The sequence below is a fragment of the Archocentrus centrarchus genome, chromosome 6 (genome assembly GCF_007364275.1).
Source record: "Archocentrus centrarchus isolate MPI-CPG fArcCen1 chromosome 6, fArcCen1, whole genome shotgun sequence".
In the NCBI taxonomy this organism is placed as follows: domain Eukaryota; kingdom Metazoa; phylum Chordata; class Actinopteri; order Cichliformes; family Cichlidae; genus Archocentrus; species Archocentrus centrarchus.
Genome location: NC_044351.1, coordinates 25,978,946 through 25,997,270, shown reverse-complemented (window position 1 = coordinate 25,997,270; position 18,325 = coordinate 25,978,946). Strand labels below are relative to the sequence as shown.

General features: G+C 41.2%; 1 protein-coding gene across 1 annotated transcript; it reads right to left on the bottom strand.

Annotated features, from left to right (window-relative positions):
- Nucleotides 1–12,592: 12,592 nt before the first annotated feature.
- Nucleotides 12,593–15,042, bottom strand: fjx1 (four-jointed box kinase 1). The gene has a single exon (XM_030730680.1). It carries the CDS (start codon nucleotides 14,643–14,645, stop codon nucleotides 13,350–13,352), a length of 1,296 nt encoding a protein of 431 aa, XP_030586540.1. The 5' UTR covers nucleotides 14,646–15,042; the 3' UTR covers nucleotides 12,593–13,349.
- Nucleotides 15,043–18,325: the final 3,283 nt, after the last annotated feature.

The window sequence follows — 18,325 nt, the reverse complement described above, 5'->3', positions numbered from 1 at the left end:
AAATCACAGCATTGATAATTGACTTTGGGCAAGAAGAAACCTGCAGAGAATCACGACTTTGCTTTTATCTCCTGTGCTTACAGAGTTGCATGTCTTGCTCAAAATTTCCTTGTGCATATACCACATAATCCCATGGGATTAATATTATTTTAGCTTCTTTTTCTTTTTTTTAAAGAAACATGAAGCATGGCAGCAGAGGAATCTTTAAACCATGTTAAATATGAAATCGAGGCTTTGATGTTAACCACTGCAGGGCCACTGTTTTTTTTCATACTTCCTTTGTGTTTATCTCTCATTGCGCCTCTCTCTCTCATTTCCTCTGTGTTTAGAAATAGGATCTTATAGCCTGAAAATGGGACTGCTTCGTAACACTCAACACATGGCAGCAGATGTGTGGCAATATGTGTGGAGGGTGTGAGGGCAAAGGGAATTTAAGCCAGAAGGAGGGTGAGACAGAGAAGATGTAGGAAAGTAACCAAAAAAAGAAAGGGCGAGAAAGAATTGACAGACAGGAGTATAGGGGAGGAAGAAAGATGAGAGAAAGAGGGGAGGGAAGAGAAATGGTGGGGAGTTTAGAGGCTCTCAAACACTTTGCACTCCCAGCACAGCAGATGCCACATTCTGTCTGGCACAGTGATCTGTGGGCCTTGCTCTATTTATACCCTCTCTGTGTCACTTCAGGGCCAGCACCACACTCGCAATGTGCACACATCTAGTACGGGGGTTTTTGCAGCTCCCCTGTCTGAGATGAGGCAGGTAAGAGAGGCTCCCAGCATGAGGTAGAGATGAAAAATGATTTGGAGGCATGTTCAGTGATAAAAGTGGAGCAGGATATATGGTGTAGCTCTATAGGAATGAATATTGGGTGTCTGGAATTCGCATGCGAGAGACATGTGATATAAAGATACAGTTTTTAATTTCTAATAATAACTGGTTGGTTCTAGTTGGCAGGAAAGACCATGAGAAAAAGGAGAGTGAACAAACAGTGGTCTGATTAAGCAGTGGGAGAACGGGAGCCTTTTCAGTCGCCCTGGTTACTGGGAATAACAGCTACAGTTTGCTGCAGCTTTTGTACCTTAACAATGGGTAGAACTGGAATGCTAAAAAGAGAAAACTTAAATTGAAAAATAATGTCAGAGGGAATGAGAAAAAGGGGGAAAAAAGAGCAATAATTTGGGCATTTATAGTTGAAACAGTAAATACACTTTGAAACACTTTCTTCCATAAAAGTGAAAAGTGGCTTTGAAGAAATACATGAGATGAGAAAATTGTACATGAATCACCACACAGTTTCATTTTCATCCTGGGTGGTACTTTCATACGGGTGGAGAGAAAACTTGATAATGGCACAGCTTTAATTTAAAAAGCGCGCACGCTGTGGACAAAAGCGGGATGCCTTTACTCATACTTTATGTGTAATCTCATCTGTTGCATTGTTAAGAGGCAGCACCCCTGCATGTTAAATGGCCTTTGTTTGCAATCAGTCAACCCAAATGTTACAGAAGCGAAGCAGGGTTCATTACACATCCGCTCAGAGAAACAACGCTACTCCACAGATCCATCAGCTTCACTCATGTGGGCCCCTGCCATGTAACACTAGCTGGATGGGAGCGACGGGTGTGCTCGTGCGAAAATACAAACACACACAATCTGTGACCTATTATATTATATCAAAGTCACACAAGCAAACTCTAATAGCACAGGGAGAAGTGGCTTTTAAGTGCAAGGAATTTTATGCAAGTGCACTAAAAAAAGATTTGAAGCAGTCTTTGAAGGGTGACCTTTGATATGAGAAATAACAGGCTAAATCATAGTTCTGTGTGTCTATCGACGGTGAAGATGAGAAAGATAGACTTCAAAGGTGCAAACCGACATCTCTCTTCATACAGGAATCAAAAAATTAAATGAAAGCATTCTGAACAGATAACAATGTGTAAACCAGTGAGTGAACACTCCAGCTGTCTGAGGTTCAGAGGGAGAGACTTTGCATGTGTGTGCACCACTGAGCATGGAGGAGGAAAAACAACAAACGCTTCCTCCTCTTTGAAGTGGACCCTGTCACCCTCCCAGCAGCAAATTTGCCTCCCCCTCCGCTGTCCATCAGCAAGCCATAAATCCAGGCTTTCACCCGCCGATGTGCCTCTGAAGTTCAGGAATGCCCGTATAGGGTTTGAGCCCCGGTGAGTTATGGGAACACCTGGGAGGGGTGAAGGGGAGCAGGGAGAGAAGGAGGGGGAGTTCATGCATGCTTTTACCTATAAAGGGCAACATGTTGACAGCCAACAAAGCTAATGCATTAGTTCTGGTGGATCTTAGGTGTAATATGTAAAGTAATATGCCTTTGAATACTGGATTAAGCATGGAATACAGCCTGTTGATGGCATGCACATGTGTACCCATGCGCACACCTACTGTTTTTACAAGATGACAATGTCAGCGTGTAATACAGGCTTTGGTGTCCAGTGGCAACTTCATACAGAAATAAGATGGAGGGAACTAAATGGTGACAGAGGGGTGTTTTGGAAAAACATGAGGTTATAAAAACAAATCATGGCTGGGGTTGTGGGACCTAACCTAACTCTGTAGTTGTTGTGCAGGAAACTCAGAGTTACCCATCTGGCTACCAGCAGAGACACTGTAATGTCCTCCATTTGTGTCAATGTGAGCAGCAGTTTGTTTGAATGCATGTACCAGACGTGCTGCCTTTAGGTCTCCTGACACAGTAACAAAAATGCTGCTCATATCTGACCATTTTCAAAGCCCTTCCCGTTTAGTTTTGGTTTCTATGCCTGTCAAATTCCCATTCTCTGTTGGCAAACTTGAATAGAATGACAATGATTAAAAAAAGTTATTGCTCAAAAATATTTTTGAAACATTATGTGCTTAATTTTAGGTATACCAAAAAATAAAAATAAAAAAAGGCTTTTCACTGTGAGCTTCAATTTTGCCAGCTCAATGAAAAGACTTGACAAGCTAAAATTAATAAGCTAACATTAATTCATAAACTCCCTGAACATTCTAATTCATTTTAAAATGGGAAAACAGTTAGGGTATGAATTATACTTTTGACAGCATGCTGAAGATTTAGACTATAGCTATATCTCCCTCTGTAGTCAATGCTCAGTGGAGAAGCATGAAAATAGGAATGTTCTTGTTATTCAAGACAGAGGTTACACACACACACAGACAAAGAGAGAGAGTCATACACCCACCCTCACATCCACATGTGGAGCCAATTTAGATTCACCAATCAGTCTAAGATGCATGGCTTTAGAGCAGGGATTTTCAAACATTTTGTGCCCAAAGCACACCAAAGGGCAAGCTAAAATTTCAAGGCACAGCTACATTCATATCAGTCTGGAATCTGGAATATTAAATCAGTTCTTCTTTTAGTTCTATTATCAGATGAAGACACTTTTGATAAGATATTTACAGTACCTAGACCTAGCATGACTCCTATTGTTTGAATTATTTGTGGTTTGCTCCACACAAGAAAGTGATCTTTTTTACCTTCCCACTAATGTTATCCTTCTTGCTCTGAATAAGGCCCTTTAAAGTCTGCGAATGTAGACTGTATGTTAATTTAATCCATCACCCTTTGTGCAGATCTAATAGGCTAATAATTTTTATTTGACACAAATTTCCAAGGCAGAAATGGGCTTGCCCTAAGGTACCACATAGAATCTGTAGGTGTAGTTTGAACCAGGAGCCTTTTTGCTGTGAGGTGACAGTGCTACCAACTAGACCACCATGTCGGCCCCTAAGCAAATATGATTTTAATTCTTAATGCAGGCTAAAAGTGACACAGTTGGCCCAGCTGAAGCCATGAAGGAAAGCTAGAAAGGAAATATCAAAGTGGGCAAATGCACAAATTAATTCATCAGAGTCACTGTCCTGCCATAAAAGCATGAACAGATCTGAGTATATAAGTCATTATTTCTTGTTTCTTTGCTCTATTTGAAATCTTATAATGTGCTTTAATAAGTCTCTGGTTGAGGATTATATTTGTATGAGAAGGCTTATAGAACAATAAGATGACAGTTTCCTCCCCTGAGAATCTGTATCACTTACACAGATGCTTGTTAGCAAACGCCAAAGACAGTCTCTAAGAACTCTTGGCTTCTAAGAGAGCCTCACACTATTAATGCACTGATGCACACGGTATCTTCTTGGTGAAAATAGTGATTTTATTTTCTTTGAAAATTGTTCATTAGGTGGTGAGCTGTGATTTGCCCGCGCTTGACTGCAACCTACTTCTTAGGGAGTCAGGTGTACAGCTTAAATTACCGCAGTAATGTGTCTCTATAGGAAATTAACTGCAATGATTATGAAGGCGAGGGGTGCACTATGAAGCAAGATTAATGGGTTAGTGAAATGTATGAGCCTAAAGACAGGATTTTTAATATCACAAGGATGGCTTTCTTTTAACTTGCCTTGTTTATCATGATGTCTAATACTACACATGAGGAAAAGGTTATATTTAGAGCTACAAACATGTTGAGCTATAGTTTAGTGAGACCTCACGATAAAGCTTTTACTAATGGGAGGTAATTACTGAACATATTAACAGAAAATCTATTTTAGGAATATGGACTGACACGTGTAACACTGTTTTGAGTCATCAGAATGCAGAGCGGGCTTGCTAATAGAGAGAAGGTCAGTAGAAAAAAGGCATTATTTATATATTAATTTAAAATATTCATATATTTGTATATGAACATACTATATATGCAGATAAATGTTATTTAAATTGTATGAATGTTGAGTATCATCCTTATCACAGCCTGACCAAGCACACTGCTTCAACAGATGGAGAGATCCAAAGTTGGACAGACCTTCTGTGCCCCAGTTAAAGGTGCTGTCCTGTGAATGGATAATCACTGTTTGGGGGAGGGGTTCCACACACAGCCGGTTTCCTTGAACTCATCCCCAAATTGCTTGTTTTGTCTGACAAACAATCTACATCAATTTGCATAAATCAAAATGGACATCAGTGATTGATCCATTAGCAAAATTGTTGTCAGTTTATTGTCATTTCATCTGCTAATCATTTTACTATGCGCGACCTTGTTTGTTGGGTCTGGAATGACACCATGCAGATGACATGACCACTGTACGCTACCTCTTTGCAAGAAGACAAAACAGGAGGAAGATAAAAAGTCAACACATTAATTACTAACTTAATTTTAGTGCACTTTCTTTTCACTACTTTCATGCGATAGATAGAGGTTTTCCTGTACCTTTTTACTTCCTTATGGGAGGCCAAAATTTTTGCCATTAAAATTGATTTATATATAGTATACAACAGCTCAATGATATATTTCAAATCCCATGTGTACAATAAATCTCCTTCCTTCTCTTTTAAAGGATAATGATATAGAATAAATGAAGTGGTTCAAAAATCGAAGGTGCTGGAAAAAAAAAAAAAAGACGAATCAAAATGAGAGAAAATAGATATTCCCCCCAGTGGTAGACAGTGCTATATTGCAAAGGTTTGTGAGAACCTAAGAAGATTTAGTTTCCCTTTCAGTAGCATTGATTATGGGGAAGATGTCTTTGTAACTAGCCCAGATGATCAGACCCCACATGCAATCAGTCATTGTTCACAGGATCTCACTATGGTAATATTTGCACGAGCCAAATAGATGTGAAGAAATAGATTGAGATGATTAAAGAAGGGCGGGGGGGGGGGGGGGGGGGGGGGGGGGGGGGGGGGGGGGTTAATGTAAAGGTATAGGAGAATACTTGAAAGCAGAGAGACCCTATAAAACTGAGACAAGCGCAGCAGCCACATCTCTATATCAAAGCTCTTTTTGTGTTTGTCATAAATTCAGGCCTGCTGATTCATAAAATGAATTGGCTGTCTGAATTTCCTGTAACCCCTTCTTTTCTGTCAAGTGCTCTTTTTTATTCATTGGATATTGAAACCTCCCGCATTCAGGATTTCAGTTCTCTTGCCAAAGGATCTTATGCAGAATAGCAGAATATAAGGTTAAAACACAAAGGTTTGCTACTTGAACTGCCTCTTAGCGTGGAAGGACATGAACCACTACACCCTGTATTGTTTCCCCTCTGGTTAGGGTAATTTGAGGGTGTCATGGAATGCTAGACACTAAGCCTCACCCTGTAGTTGTGTCAGAGTATAATTACTGTTGCTGCTAGCCCTGAATGCCTTAGTCTTATTATCTGAGATGAGTCAGATTACATTACAGGTGTGAAAGAAAAGAAATGTCTTCGGGAGACACTGGGCTCAACTTTATTTCTAATATAAATCTCTGGATTAATAATTTTTTTGTCCATATTAGTTTAGTTAAAGTTTATTTTGTTAATGTGCTTTTGTTTTAAACTGAGTGGAGTGGGCAGGAGAGAGTAGGACGGAGAAGTATGAGGTGGGAAAAAAAAAAAATGATGGAAAAGTGATTGGTTAGGTGTGACCAGCATCAACTGGGACATTCATGGGCATTCACCAGTTGCATGGGTAATCCATCCAGCATCATAGAGGTGGGCTAGTGCAGCTTGGACTAGCCTACACATCAAAGCTATAAGAGTTAGCCTCAATGCAACTATATGAATTACAGTGTGACCAGGCTGAGGATGCCACCAGTTAGACTGCACCTCCGTGGGAGTATGTTTCCTTCTCTTCTTCCTGTGAGACAGGCAATGTGGTGGGGCAGATAAGGGGGACTTCCTCTTTTGGATTGACAGGTCTGAAGGAGAAGTGAGCTTGTTGCTTCAGGGTTGCTGTGTGAGGTGTGCATGAGTGTGTGTATGGGGCCCATGAACGTACATTATTGATTTGAATGAGAATCACCTTTGGAATTGTTTTAACCAAGATTTGCTATTGCAGATGACTGTTTGGTTTTTCATCCTTCCTTTCAGTAAAAAGTTCAGAACATGAAAACAGAATAGCTGATAAACATAGTAAACAGGATAAAGATCAAAATAAATAGAATGGAGTTAAATGAACGCAGGATGTGTCTGGGTGTCCAGGGGGCCAGGGGCGCTACATATACTACACAGTGCAATTTTTCTTTCACTCAGGCATGTCCAATCTTGTGCAAATGACAATGATACCGCAGAGTCAGCCATAAACCTCGCCTAATGTTTGTCTCTAGTGAGCTCTTCCCTCTTCCCCCATGTAAAGAGAGACGCCAAGCACCTGGATGCAGCCCAAAAACGACTGCCTGAATCTTATACCTGTCTTCATCGCCACATGGCTGACTGCTTTCATCTTCTGTCTATACTCCTGTTGACCTATCTACTCAACTGATTGACTGTCATGACATTTTCCCGCAGTTAGCTTTAATCATTTCATTGTAACAGTGTACTATTATGAGATGATGCAAGCCGCTGCATATGCGACCAGAAAAGCCCACTATGGTGGCACAAAGCCCAATTTACATAGAAATGGTCAAATTACTGAGCTCAGCACAGCCAATAAGTGCTATAATTCAAAATGTCTACTGTGAGTAGCCAAGTTCAGGTCTCCGACAGGATACAGCCTCCAGCTAACACTAACATTCAAAGAGCAAGTGGTCAGCAAGCAGAAAGGAATGTGTTGTTTCAGCAGGTTGTGGGTATTTTGTCATCAAGTATCACGCGTCCTCTTGCCCTTCTGTGTATTGATTCTCCCTGTGCTTCAGGCATGGCAGCCCTTATGGCAGAGTCACAACACATTAAAATAGTCAACTGACAAAAGGTATACAAGGTAAAGTAAGGGGTTTAATACATCCTTAAAAATAAAATATAAAGTTGCTTTTGATGTATTGCAGCATTTGCATACAGTATTAACAGAATTATAAAAGTCATCCCCTCATTCAAAGAGTTGATCGATCAACTCTTTGCCCACTGCAGGGGTTGATTCATAGCTTCTCCATTCATAGGATTTGCATAGAAACATCTTAATTATGGTCACAGCCTGAGCTAGGTGCAGGTGGCCAGGAGAAAGACACATTCACCACCAAAATGATAGATTATCACCCCGTGGATATGATCAGTTATTCTTTCCAGCAAAAGAATTAAAAAAAAAAAAAGTCATTTCCATAAGCATACTAATTCACATTTACATAGAAATGAACCCAGATGCAAATGAGAAAAGCTGCACGTTACTTGAAACTGGTCCGCTTTCTGTACTGATGCAATACAGGCATCACCTAGATGAATATCAAAATCCATCAAGCATGTTGATCAAATGCTATGCAAAAAGGGAAAACAAAACAGTTTGACACAATAAGGCCCTTACAAGGGAGCCAATGTGATGTCAAAGGAATCATATGAAAGAGATTGTAAGTCTCGAGTTCCACTTCTTGGTTTAAGGTTAAAACAAAACTTGTTATAATACTGGAATAAAGCATTGTGCTGTAGCTATTTATATTTAGTTTTTTTTTCTTCTTTCACTTAGTGAAGAAGTGAAGAAATCTTTCAAATAAATGTGCTGTGAATATGTGGACAGGAGAGTTTCCTGAAACAATAAGTATTAGCATTCTTACATCAGTAGACATAGTGTTTATGATATTAAATATAAATGCTGAACATGAAATTAACTGAAGCTTATGACTGTCTGCAGGCTATGGTGTGACATTCTGGAGACAGAGTTTGATGAGCGCAGCATGACAAACAGGATGGATTTAAGTGCTGAAATTAATCAGGATTTATTTTTATGTATGCTATGACTAGCATGAAGCAAATCGCATTAAGGGAAAATAGAGGGAAACCAAATTGAGGCTAAACAGTTCTTGTTTCTAAAACTGTTAAAGGATTATTTTCAGATCTCTATCTGTGTGCTGTAGGCTATATCATTGCTTCAAGTCTAATAATATTGTGAATGATGCAGTGATTTCCCTATATATCTGTCTACATAAACTACTGAGATCAAAGATTTGACTTAGATTTGTCAACAGAAATTGAGGGAAAAAAAAGAAAAAAAATGTTTGCAATAAAAGTAACACACTCCTGTGATTGAAAAGGACAACTAGGATGGAATCTTTTCAACAATCTGCAAGCCTGGCAGCCGGGCGAGAGTGCAGAGTGACTGAAAATGGACAAAAAAAAAAATATCATTCAGCACCTGGGAGCCTAAAGCTCAATTACTGTCAATAACTGCTGGAACTTCTTTTAAAGGTTCAGAAAAACAACAAGCAGAATTAGCAGACATTTATTTTAACAAACTCTTAACAAAGCTTCCTTCTGACATTTCAAGGTGTTAAATGCACAGCTCAATCCTTCTATTAATCACTGTAGGGTAATGCATTTTCTGCATTTAGCCCATCCTATGTAGTAGCAGCAGTGGGTAGCCACTGTGGAGAGCCCAGGGATCACCTTAAGCTGTAAGCTAGTGCCTTTGTCAAGGGTACAGTGGCAGGAGAAATTAACCTAACATGGGTTAATGGTGAGAAACCTAAACAGAGGGGTCCTAGCCTGGATCTGAAGCTCTTATGATTTGGGTTTTCTGTTTAGTCACTGGCGCAGAGAGTCACTGAGTAAATGAAGAACTATGCATATCAACCATGCATATGCAAATCTTTTACCTGCAGATAAAACTGGACATTTTTCAACATATACAAAAAACCCCTTTAGCTTTAACTCCAGTTAATTTAGAAATATAAATTCTCAGATGAAAATAGATATAATTATATTATAGATATTTTTTCTCCATTTATCAGATGATGTATGTACATTCTCCTTCTTGCCTGACTTTTTTACTCATTACTGTCTGCTTTGTACAAGAATGCGCAAAGCCTCTGGCCTCGCACTTCCAGCCCTGATTTGGACAAATTCAGGCTTTGTGCCAGCTCTTCAGGCACACCACAGCCTGCATGTCCAGTGCTTGCATTGTCAAAGCCCCTCTAGTCATTGCCCCAACCCCCCCAGTTTAACCATCATGGCCCGAATCCACTCAGCTGTGACTAAGTGACTCTTCCTGAGTTTCATAATGAAATCATTCAGTCATGCGCAGGAAGTTCCTTGTCCTGTGTAGCCGCAAAAGAATTCTAGTTATGTTCTTCCCCTCACAGGCCACCAGGAAAGGGACGGTGTAGGTCAGTTTGTCACTTAGTGTCTGGGAAAACACCAATTCTGTTTTCACCACTTTATGGCAAAAGCACTCAGCCTTGTGCACTTGAAATGGAGGTAATGGAGAAAAAGCTCAACTAGCTATGTGCAAGTATACAAAGAATCTGAAGTCTACTAATATCTCCAAAACATAACTGATATGTAATGCCTCTTTCTTTACTCTTACACATACACACACAAACAAGTGTAGAACAAAAAACAATTTCAGAGGGTTACGTGTGCCAGAATAATTCTTGGCAGGTGTTGTCATAGTCTTGTTATCACCATAAGTTTGCCAGGCAGTTGGCAGAGAATTTGGGGGAGTCACTGCTCTTGTCCAAGAAATATTTAATCTCCAAAACCTGCACAGCCATGCCATTTAGCTCTTTCTTGAGTTTGGACACAGACAAGATACAGTAAAATATTAATTTGTGAGATTTAGGAAAGCTGATGAGCAGATTTTTGGTTAACTGCTTCATCAGCTTCTGGCTGTAGCCTGAAATTGAACTGAGACACTAGACTGGTTTTCTCACTTACCTACTGTACGAAAGCAACAGTAACTAGCATCCACTGAAATGTCTTACTGTTCCTAATAAATGCTGTACTTTAAAAATATAATGAAAAAGGATCTCAGTCAATGTTGACAGCGGTGTGTGTGTGCACAGCTGGGACGCTTCACTGCCTGAGAAGTGTCTGTGTGTGCTGGTGTGTCCATGGAGATGATCCTCCCTCAGCTCCTCTGGAATGTTTGCAATTTGCACAAAGAAGAAGAAGATTGGCTCGAATACCTGGGGTCTGTGCTCGGGCCTGCCGTTGGCCCCTGGCTGTCTGTGCTTGCACCAAAAAAAAAAAAAAAAAGCACATATTAACGTGTAACTCTAATAATCTGTTGCACTGATGCCACAAGCTAGGAGGAGTTGCATTCATTAGACCAGCACAAAAAACATACGTACATGAAGATTTTGTTGCTGTTGGGTGAAAAAAAGAGAGACACGAAGTCTGTGTGGTGACCTGAAATAAGCCAGGCGGTAAGAGTGAAGGAAGAACATATGTGAACAGTTAGGGGAGTTTCAACAGTCTCTTTGAAATATCCCATTAGTGTGATTACAGCTGGCAAAGACCCGGGTTAAAAAATTACTTTCTTGTGCAAAAGAATCCACAAAAAAAAAAAAAAAAACTAATTAGGAAAATGAAACTTTCATTTTCAATTTAGGTAATAAATAAAGTTGACAGTGATGCTGACGGCAAAGACAGATGCACAAAAAGATGGGCAAGATGTGGATGAAATATGGAGGGGGAAATCATGCGATGCAAAAAGGAGGAAAGGTCACAAGTCTGGTTTAGACGTGCAGACCTTGGTTAGCATTGTTTTTAATCCCCAGAGCCTGCAGCTGGTTGTAAATCTCTTTGCAGCGCTCGGCATTAACAGATGTGCCAAGAGCACCATACCCAGCTGCAAGTGCAGTCTTTGCAAGCCCCTTGAAACACAATGTTCATATTTTAGCTGAAAAGGTAGCACATTAACATGACCTTCCTTCGCCTATATACCAGTCAGTGCACATATTGATCCCCAAGTCCCTATTACAGCTGAAGCACAGCAAAAAGCCTCCAGTTATACCCATTTACACCTGTGCTGCTTTTCTCCCTTTATGCAGGCACCAAGCAGGAAGAAGAACAAATCACTGAAGCACATGCCGTAAGCCATGAAATAAAGTACAAGTACAAAATTCGAGCCACTATTTGTACAAGACGCATCCATCTCTCTTTGTGGAGCTGCACAAACAGTTTGTGGCATGTTCTGGAGTTGGACATATTTAAAAAACTTTAAAAGAAACCAGATGAGGTGTAGGAGAGAGAAAGGCTGGAAGGAATTAGTCTGTCAAAAGTTTGATCATTGTCTTCCCCTCTGATGTACTCGTAAGTCTAGAACCAGAAATCAGACACAGAAGTGGGCCTGCGGTGGAACGAATAAGAAAAGGATGGGTCTGTAAGAGTCAAATTAAAAAATGATGTGGTGATATAAAGTGAAAGCACAACCTATATAGCAAAAATAATTCAGCTGGCCTTGAGGTTTTTCTCTTGAAAACCTTTCACAGTTACAATTTCAACCCACAAAAAGCTGTAAATAGGGCTCTCCTCTGAAAGCAAAACACTCATTAATTGTGGGCTTGGACCCTTAGCAGCACATGAAACCAGTAAGACAGACTGCTTATTGGTTGCCCATTTATATTGTGTGACAAATATTCTGCAATATATTTTGTGGCTATGGAGTGTTATAATATATAGTTAGGGAACAGTAAATTCCTTTTCAAACGATGTCAAATAATGTCAGTCGTCTCCTTCAGTTCATCATTCTGGGTGAGATTATAAAGGGGATTAGAGATGCCTGTTGTAGCGTGCCTGTGGCTGACAGACTGGCTCCTGGGGAAGTGTGCCAGTGCAAGATATTTCTACAGTACAATGAGAGCACTGTATGGGAAAGTACAGAGGCAACAGAGGTTTCAAAAAAAAAAAAAAAAAGCAGCACGCCAGACAAAATAGGTAAATATTTGATGCGCTCTAATAAGGCAGTTAAGAACAAACTGCATACAAAACACACATTCACAGTTAAGTTAAATTACAGCATATTTATAAAAAACAAAACAAAACAAAAAAAGGACAAGAGATTTTGGAATGTTAAAAAAAGCACATTAAATTAGTTGAGCATCGAATTTACAAAACAGGTTGGCAGACTGTATTTACAACAGACAAATGCACAAATGAATATGATACACCTGTGAAATTAAGGCTAAGTATGCTATCCAAACACAATTACAAGAGTGCAGGTGCTGGCGATGTGTGTGCAAAAGATGTTCTATAAAAAGCGAGCCAGATGTCAACAGAAATACAATATTCAAGAGTCAACTTACATTAAGGCTTAGGAGTTCATCGTTGGGATTATTGAACACAAGTCAACAATCCAAACGCACACGAAGGGCTATTTTATGATACCCTATAGACACAGATAGTCTACTCTTTACATTTATTCATATTCAGGCGAACATCAGTGGGGTGAAGTAAAGACAGGGTCATTCTTCACAGTGAGGCATACGGGGAACACCTCAGCTTATAAATGTGTCAAATCAATTTATTAATAATAAACTAGGAAACACATTCTATTCACAGGAGGTAGTTCAGCTGGAGATTCAAGACAGTTTTGTGTAATGCGCATCAGCTTAGCACAGGTGTGCCAGTTGCGTTTGCAAAGCTCATTACTGTGTAGGCAGACAACAAATCCATCACCTGTGCATGCTTAACGCTCACAGCTGGCTGTACTTTCCTTTGCACTGCACAATGTGTTTATATAATCTGTCTATCCTGTCCTGAAGAACACCAGCGTGCTCATCTGAGAGAAATCCTAATTCCTGAGACAAAGGCTCGCTGTTTCTGTAGAGCTCCAGCAGCCTTCGCCTGGAGTCTCTGCGCGTGTGCAGCTCTGCCACGCGCTGCGTTGTCCTTTTTCTGAACACGCACGCAGAGCTCAGGACTGTATTGTGATATTTCTCCCACATGTTTAACACTCGAAACCCGTGCACTAATCCGGCCTCGTTGTCTATAAATACGAGGTCACCCCGGGGTGTTTTAAGGAGATTGTTGGTGTCCCTCTCCATTACACGGGAATCCCACTGCAGGCTAAACAAATTGCTGACGAGCCTGTCGAAGTTTGCCGTCAGGTAGTCTAATATGATCAGGTCAGTCCACTGCATCAGCTCCAGCAGCTCCGCCGTTGTCTTGTTCCAGAGCTCCTCGAGCGCAGGATGCAGCCCGCTGCTCTCCTGCCTCAGCGGCGCAGGTGTGATGACCCCTGTCAGGTTGGAGATCCACCGTGTGAGAGAAACAACGGCTCGGTCATTCCACTGTAAATCATCTATCCGCGTCCTAACACTCTCCCATTGTTCACTGTCACTGTCCAACTGGGACAATATGAGAGGGGGCAGGTTTGTGATGCCCAGCAAACGTGCAAGGTAATAAGTCAAAGTTTCACCCTGCACCTGGTCCGCGTTTATCCCGTAACGCACACAAGCTTTGGTCCCGTCTGCAAACGTGGCGAGCTGATTGGATATCCTGCCGCATCCCGGTTCTAGCTTCACCACCCGGTATGTCCTCGCTTTCTTTTGCCAAGCCATAGCATATTCCTCTGTGAACCCCGTGGGAAGGATATCTTCCAACCATCCACTCCAAAATATCCCATTGTCCAATGGGGACAACTTGACCGGGCCCTCCCGCTGGGCTGACCTCTTGTTATCCCCATTCATATTGTAATCTCGACTTCCTGCAGAGACAGGTTGATTGGTGAGGTTGTGAACCTTAAGTCTGTCGCCAAAGTGCAGTCTCTGTGCCGCTGGGACAGCAAGCAATGCACGGAAAGTTTTTGCTGAAAGGTCCACTGGAAGACCTTGGTGAAAAGACCCTCCACCTGGTACCGAGAACCTCCGTTTGTGTCGCTCCAAACGGTTCTCCAGTGCGCTCCAGACATAGAAAACACTTGCGAGGGCGCATAGGAGGAGTAGAGAAAACAAGTTCGCTGAAAGAGCCCTCATGGTGACGACCACCATTCCCTTTGGCACACACAACTCCAGCAGATTTTAATAAGATACAGAAAGAAAGAATTTGCTCCGATCCACAGTTGAGCTGGAGTGGCTTTGAGCGGTACGCTCTCTGTGCTCTACACCCCCGAAGCCCTGCGGCTCAAAGGCATACTGTTTGAGATCACAAGAAGAAGAGGGTGTCCGAAACTGTGTGAAGCTCATCTCCCGTCCTGTTCACGCGCCTTGACATATTCCTACTCTGTGGGAAATAGAGAGCGTATTTCGTATCACCCCGATATCCTCTATTGGACGTTCTCCGTTACAGCCCACTGCCGTCTAAAGGGCTTTCTGGGCGTACACGACGCACTGTTTCTCATCTGCCTTTATCTCTCCACCGGGCGCTGGGTGAGTTTGATTTGTGGTGGTGTCGGTTAGCAGAGACACACTAGGCGGTGAGACACGTGACTTTAGTCCCGAGATGGTGGGCGGATCGTGGGAAGGAGGGTTCCGAGAGGAACGGAGCAAGTGCACCGCGCTGCGTTTTATGTGTTTGTGATGTCAGAGGATTGTGTGGTATTAAAAAAAAAAAGGCAGCCATTATGATAATTGATGCCTAGAGTATAATACATTTTAATCAAATTGTATTCCGTTATGAAGCTGTGCATGTGAGACAAAGACAGGTAATGATGGAATCCAGGGGAGAGAGTTTACAGACCTCACTTTTTTTGAGGTTTGTGCGTAACATCTTTCACTATTTTGGAACTCTCTAATTTCTGTTCATTATGAGGTCATTGTGAATAAGAGAAAGCACTAACTAATATCACCACATTTTACTTTGTTGTTTTGGCTATTCATTTCAACACATTTTATTTCAAATTAAAGTCCAGGCAGTGCTGATATTTAGCTTTAAGGCCGTTTGTGAGTATCTATATCCATATTGGCAATAAGACTCATACACACAAAACAACCACATATGGACAAATTAACTGATCATGATGACTTGATTGTCCCCCTGCCAGGAGCCAGAGTAACACAAAAAGTGGATCATTTAAGTAACAGCGAAGGATGTCTGTGAGTTGCAATTTATTGACTCGAGCAACATATTGAGTGTTAATGTGTGGAGCCAAATGCAGTCCCTTTCTTTAAGAACAATGCAATCAGAAATAATCATTAACCATAATAATAATGATTAATTATTTGAGTCTGGTTTTTTTTTAAAGTCCTGATTTTACTTAATCTTCCTGTTAACTAGATACACACGCAAATACATTCCCCCAATTTCTTTACCATGTAATTTCAATTTTATTCAGAAGTAGCCTATATGTTAAAACCAGGTCCTTATTAGCAGATGAAACTTGCTCAGTCATGCATAGTTGATACAAATACACCATTTCAGTATTTTTAATAGTTCACACTCTTGATTAATATTTAAAAAGAGCACAGTAATTTCAGTTTGTGCTGCTAAGCATTTGATCACTTTCCTATGAACACCCAGGGGATAATAAACTAAACCCCTGCTTGTTTCCTCCTTGTCCACAACTTTTGTTAAACCAAAAGTAACATGCATACACATAAACTCCTTTGTACCCATCAAACTCATTAAAATTCTCTGTCATCAGCATCCCGCCACAGCCTATCTGATTCCACTCATGTTTTCACTCTCTGTATCTTGAACCTTAGTTTCCTAATCAAATTAATTGGGTCATTTTTATAGCAACATGCTGGCATACTAAATTGCCTGAGTCGAAAAGACAGCCACAGACAAGAATACTCAATTACAGCCAGTAAAATAGATGTCCACTAATGTATGCTCTAAATGCCTGGAGCGTTGAAACTCTTATCTCCATGCTGACATTCATATTATATCATAGCATGAACAGAGGCAAAAAAATAAAAAAAAAGAGAGAGGACATTCTAGTTTATCCTTTTGAATCCACTATAGAAGAAAATCTCTTATAGACAGGCAGGTGAAATTGTTTTGATCTGGTTATAGTTTTTGTGTCCTTTTTTTTTTTAAAAACCAGCAGCATAATTTCTTTTCCTAGAGCATGCTTGATTCTGCCTTGTAGACTGACAGTGCAGTATAGAGAGGCCAAAAAAAAAAACCCCTCTAGATTCTGCGCAAGCAAAGAGGAAAGCATGAATGCAACAATCTCAATAAATGGTTTGTGTAGTGGCGCGTGGCTGAGGCCGGTAAAAGTGAAGAGTTTTCCACCTGCTGTTTAAAACAAATTAGCCTTTGTTAATTGCAAACTGTCAATTTCCCAGAACTGCAGGTAGGGTGCTCAGCAGGCTTGCTAAATACATGCAACTTTATAATTACATTGAAAGGTAGTTTGAAAGATCTTTCTCTTTGGTCTCGTCATAACAATCCTTGGCCACCATGTCACTTCCCTTCCACTTGAAAAGTGAGTAGCAGCTAGATTTAAGACTTCCAATGTCTAGACATATAAAGTGAAGAAGGCTTAAGTGCATTGCTGGAATTCTGTCTGATGTGTGTTGCTTTTAAGGAGTGTGGACTAACAGTAATGACTGGCTCCATCGAGCATGGCTCTTGGTGTCGCTTTTCCCAAGCACAAGTGTGGGCATGTTCACATATCAAACCTATCTGCTTTCTTGCTGTGTTTTCTGCAGGTCACCTAACCCTTGTGTCAACCCCCCCCCCCCCCCCCCCCCCCCCCCCCACACACACACACACACAATAACACATATACCTCTCCTATTGCTGTCATGCCCCCTACTGCTGCATTCCACCCACAACCCCACAACAGTCCCAGGAGTGCTGTAACTTATGGAAACCTTTTCTCCCTTGGTCATGGCTGTCCGTAGTCAAGTGCCGCAGTGACACAGGAGAGCCCAGACCGTCTGTCATTCTGTCTGCAGCAACACAGTACACCCGTCACTAGCTGTCTGACAACGCCACAGCTGTGATACAATCTCGTGGTCTCTGTGTGGTGCCTGTCTGCCAGCGCAGATGGACGCAGGGAGGGAAAGGAGACATTAAGGGACGGAGACAGAGGAAGAGAAAGTGCAGTGAGCTTCTATCACTTCCCTCGCAGTCTTAGGTTGTTCATGCTGAGTAATAACTCATGGCTCCCTTGACACTCTGTGGCACTCTGTTTCCTGGACTGAATAATGAATGCGCAGGGCTTCCATTAGTGTTGAAAGCTACGATTATTTCACTAGGCCTTACAATTACTCATGCTCTGGGATTTGGGGACAGGGTGGGGGAGATCCATGGGGATGAATTTGTGTCTCCTGGTTTATGTATGTGCAGAGATATCTGTATGTGAATGCACATATGCTCATAGGTGTTTATTCTAAAGAAGTGAGTAGAACAGAAGAATAGGCTTGGCGGTCGGTGTGAGCATGTGTATGTATGCTTGAGGTGTCCGTACTGGCATGTTTCTATCTGTTCAAGGAACCCAACACACTCTTCTCTCGCTGTTCAAATTCATATACAGTAATTTTAGTAGAGAATGTATATTATTTCAGTGAATACTTCAGAGGGACATAATACAATTACTTTAATTACTGGTGACAAAGGCACAATCTTGTCAGCACTTAGTTCAAGTAATGCTTTGGAATCATGTATAAATTGCCCAAAATTGGCTTTATCGTCAGCAGACTATCCTGACTTCAGTTAGCCGGCAGATGCTGCTGGTCTTAAATGTGCGAGGTAATTCAGCTTAATTCTCGTCTGGAGT

What these genes read in the sequence shown, in the direction of transcription:
- fjx1 (XM_030730680.1), bottom strand. Translation starts at nt 14,645, where the DNA reads ATGGTGGTCGTCACCATGAGGGCTCTTTCAGCGAACTTGTTTTCTCTA.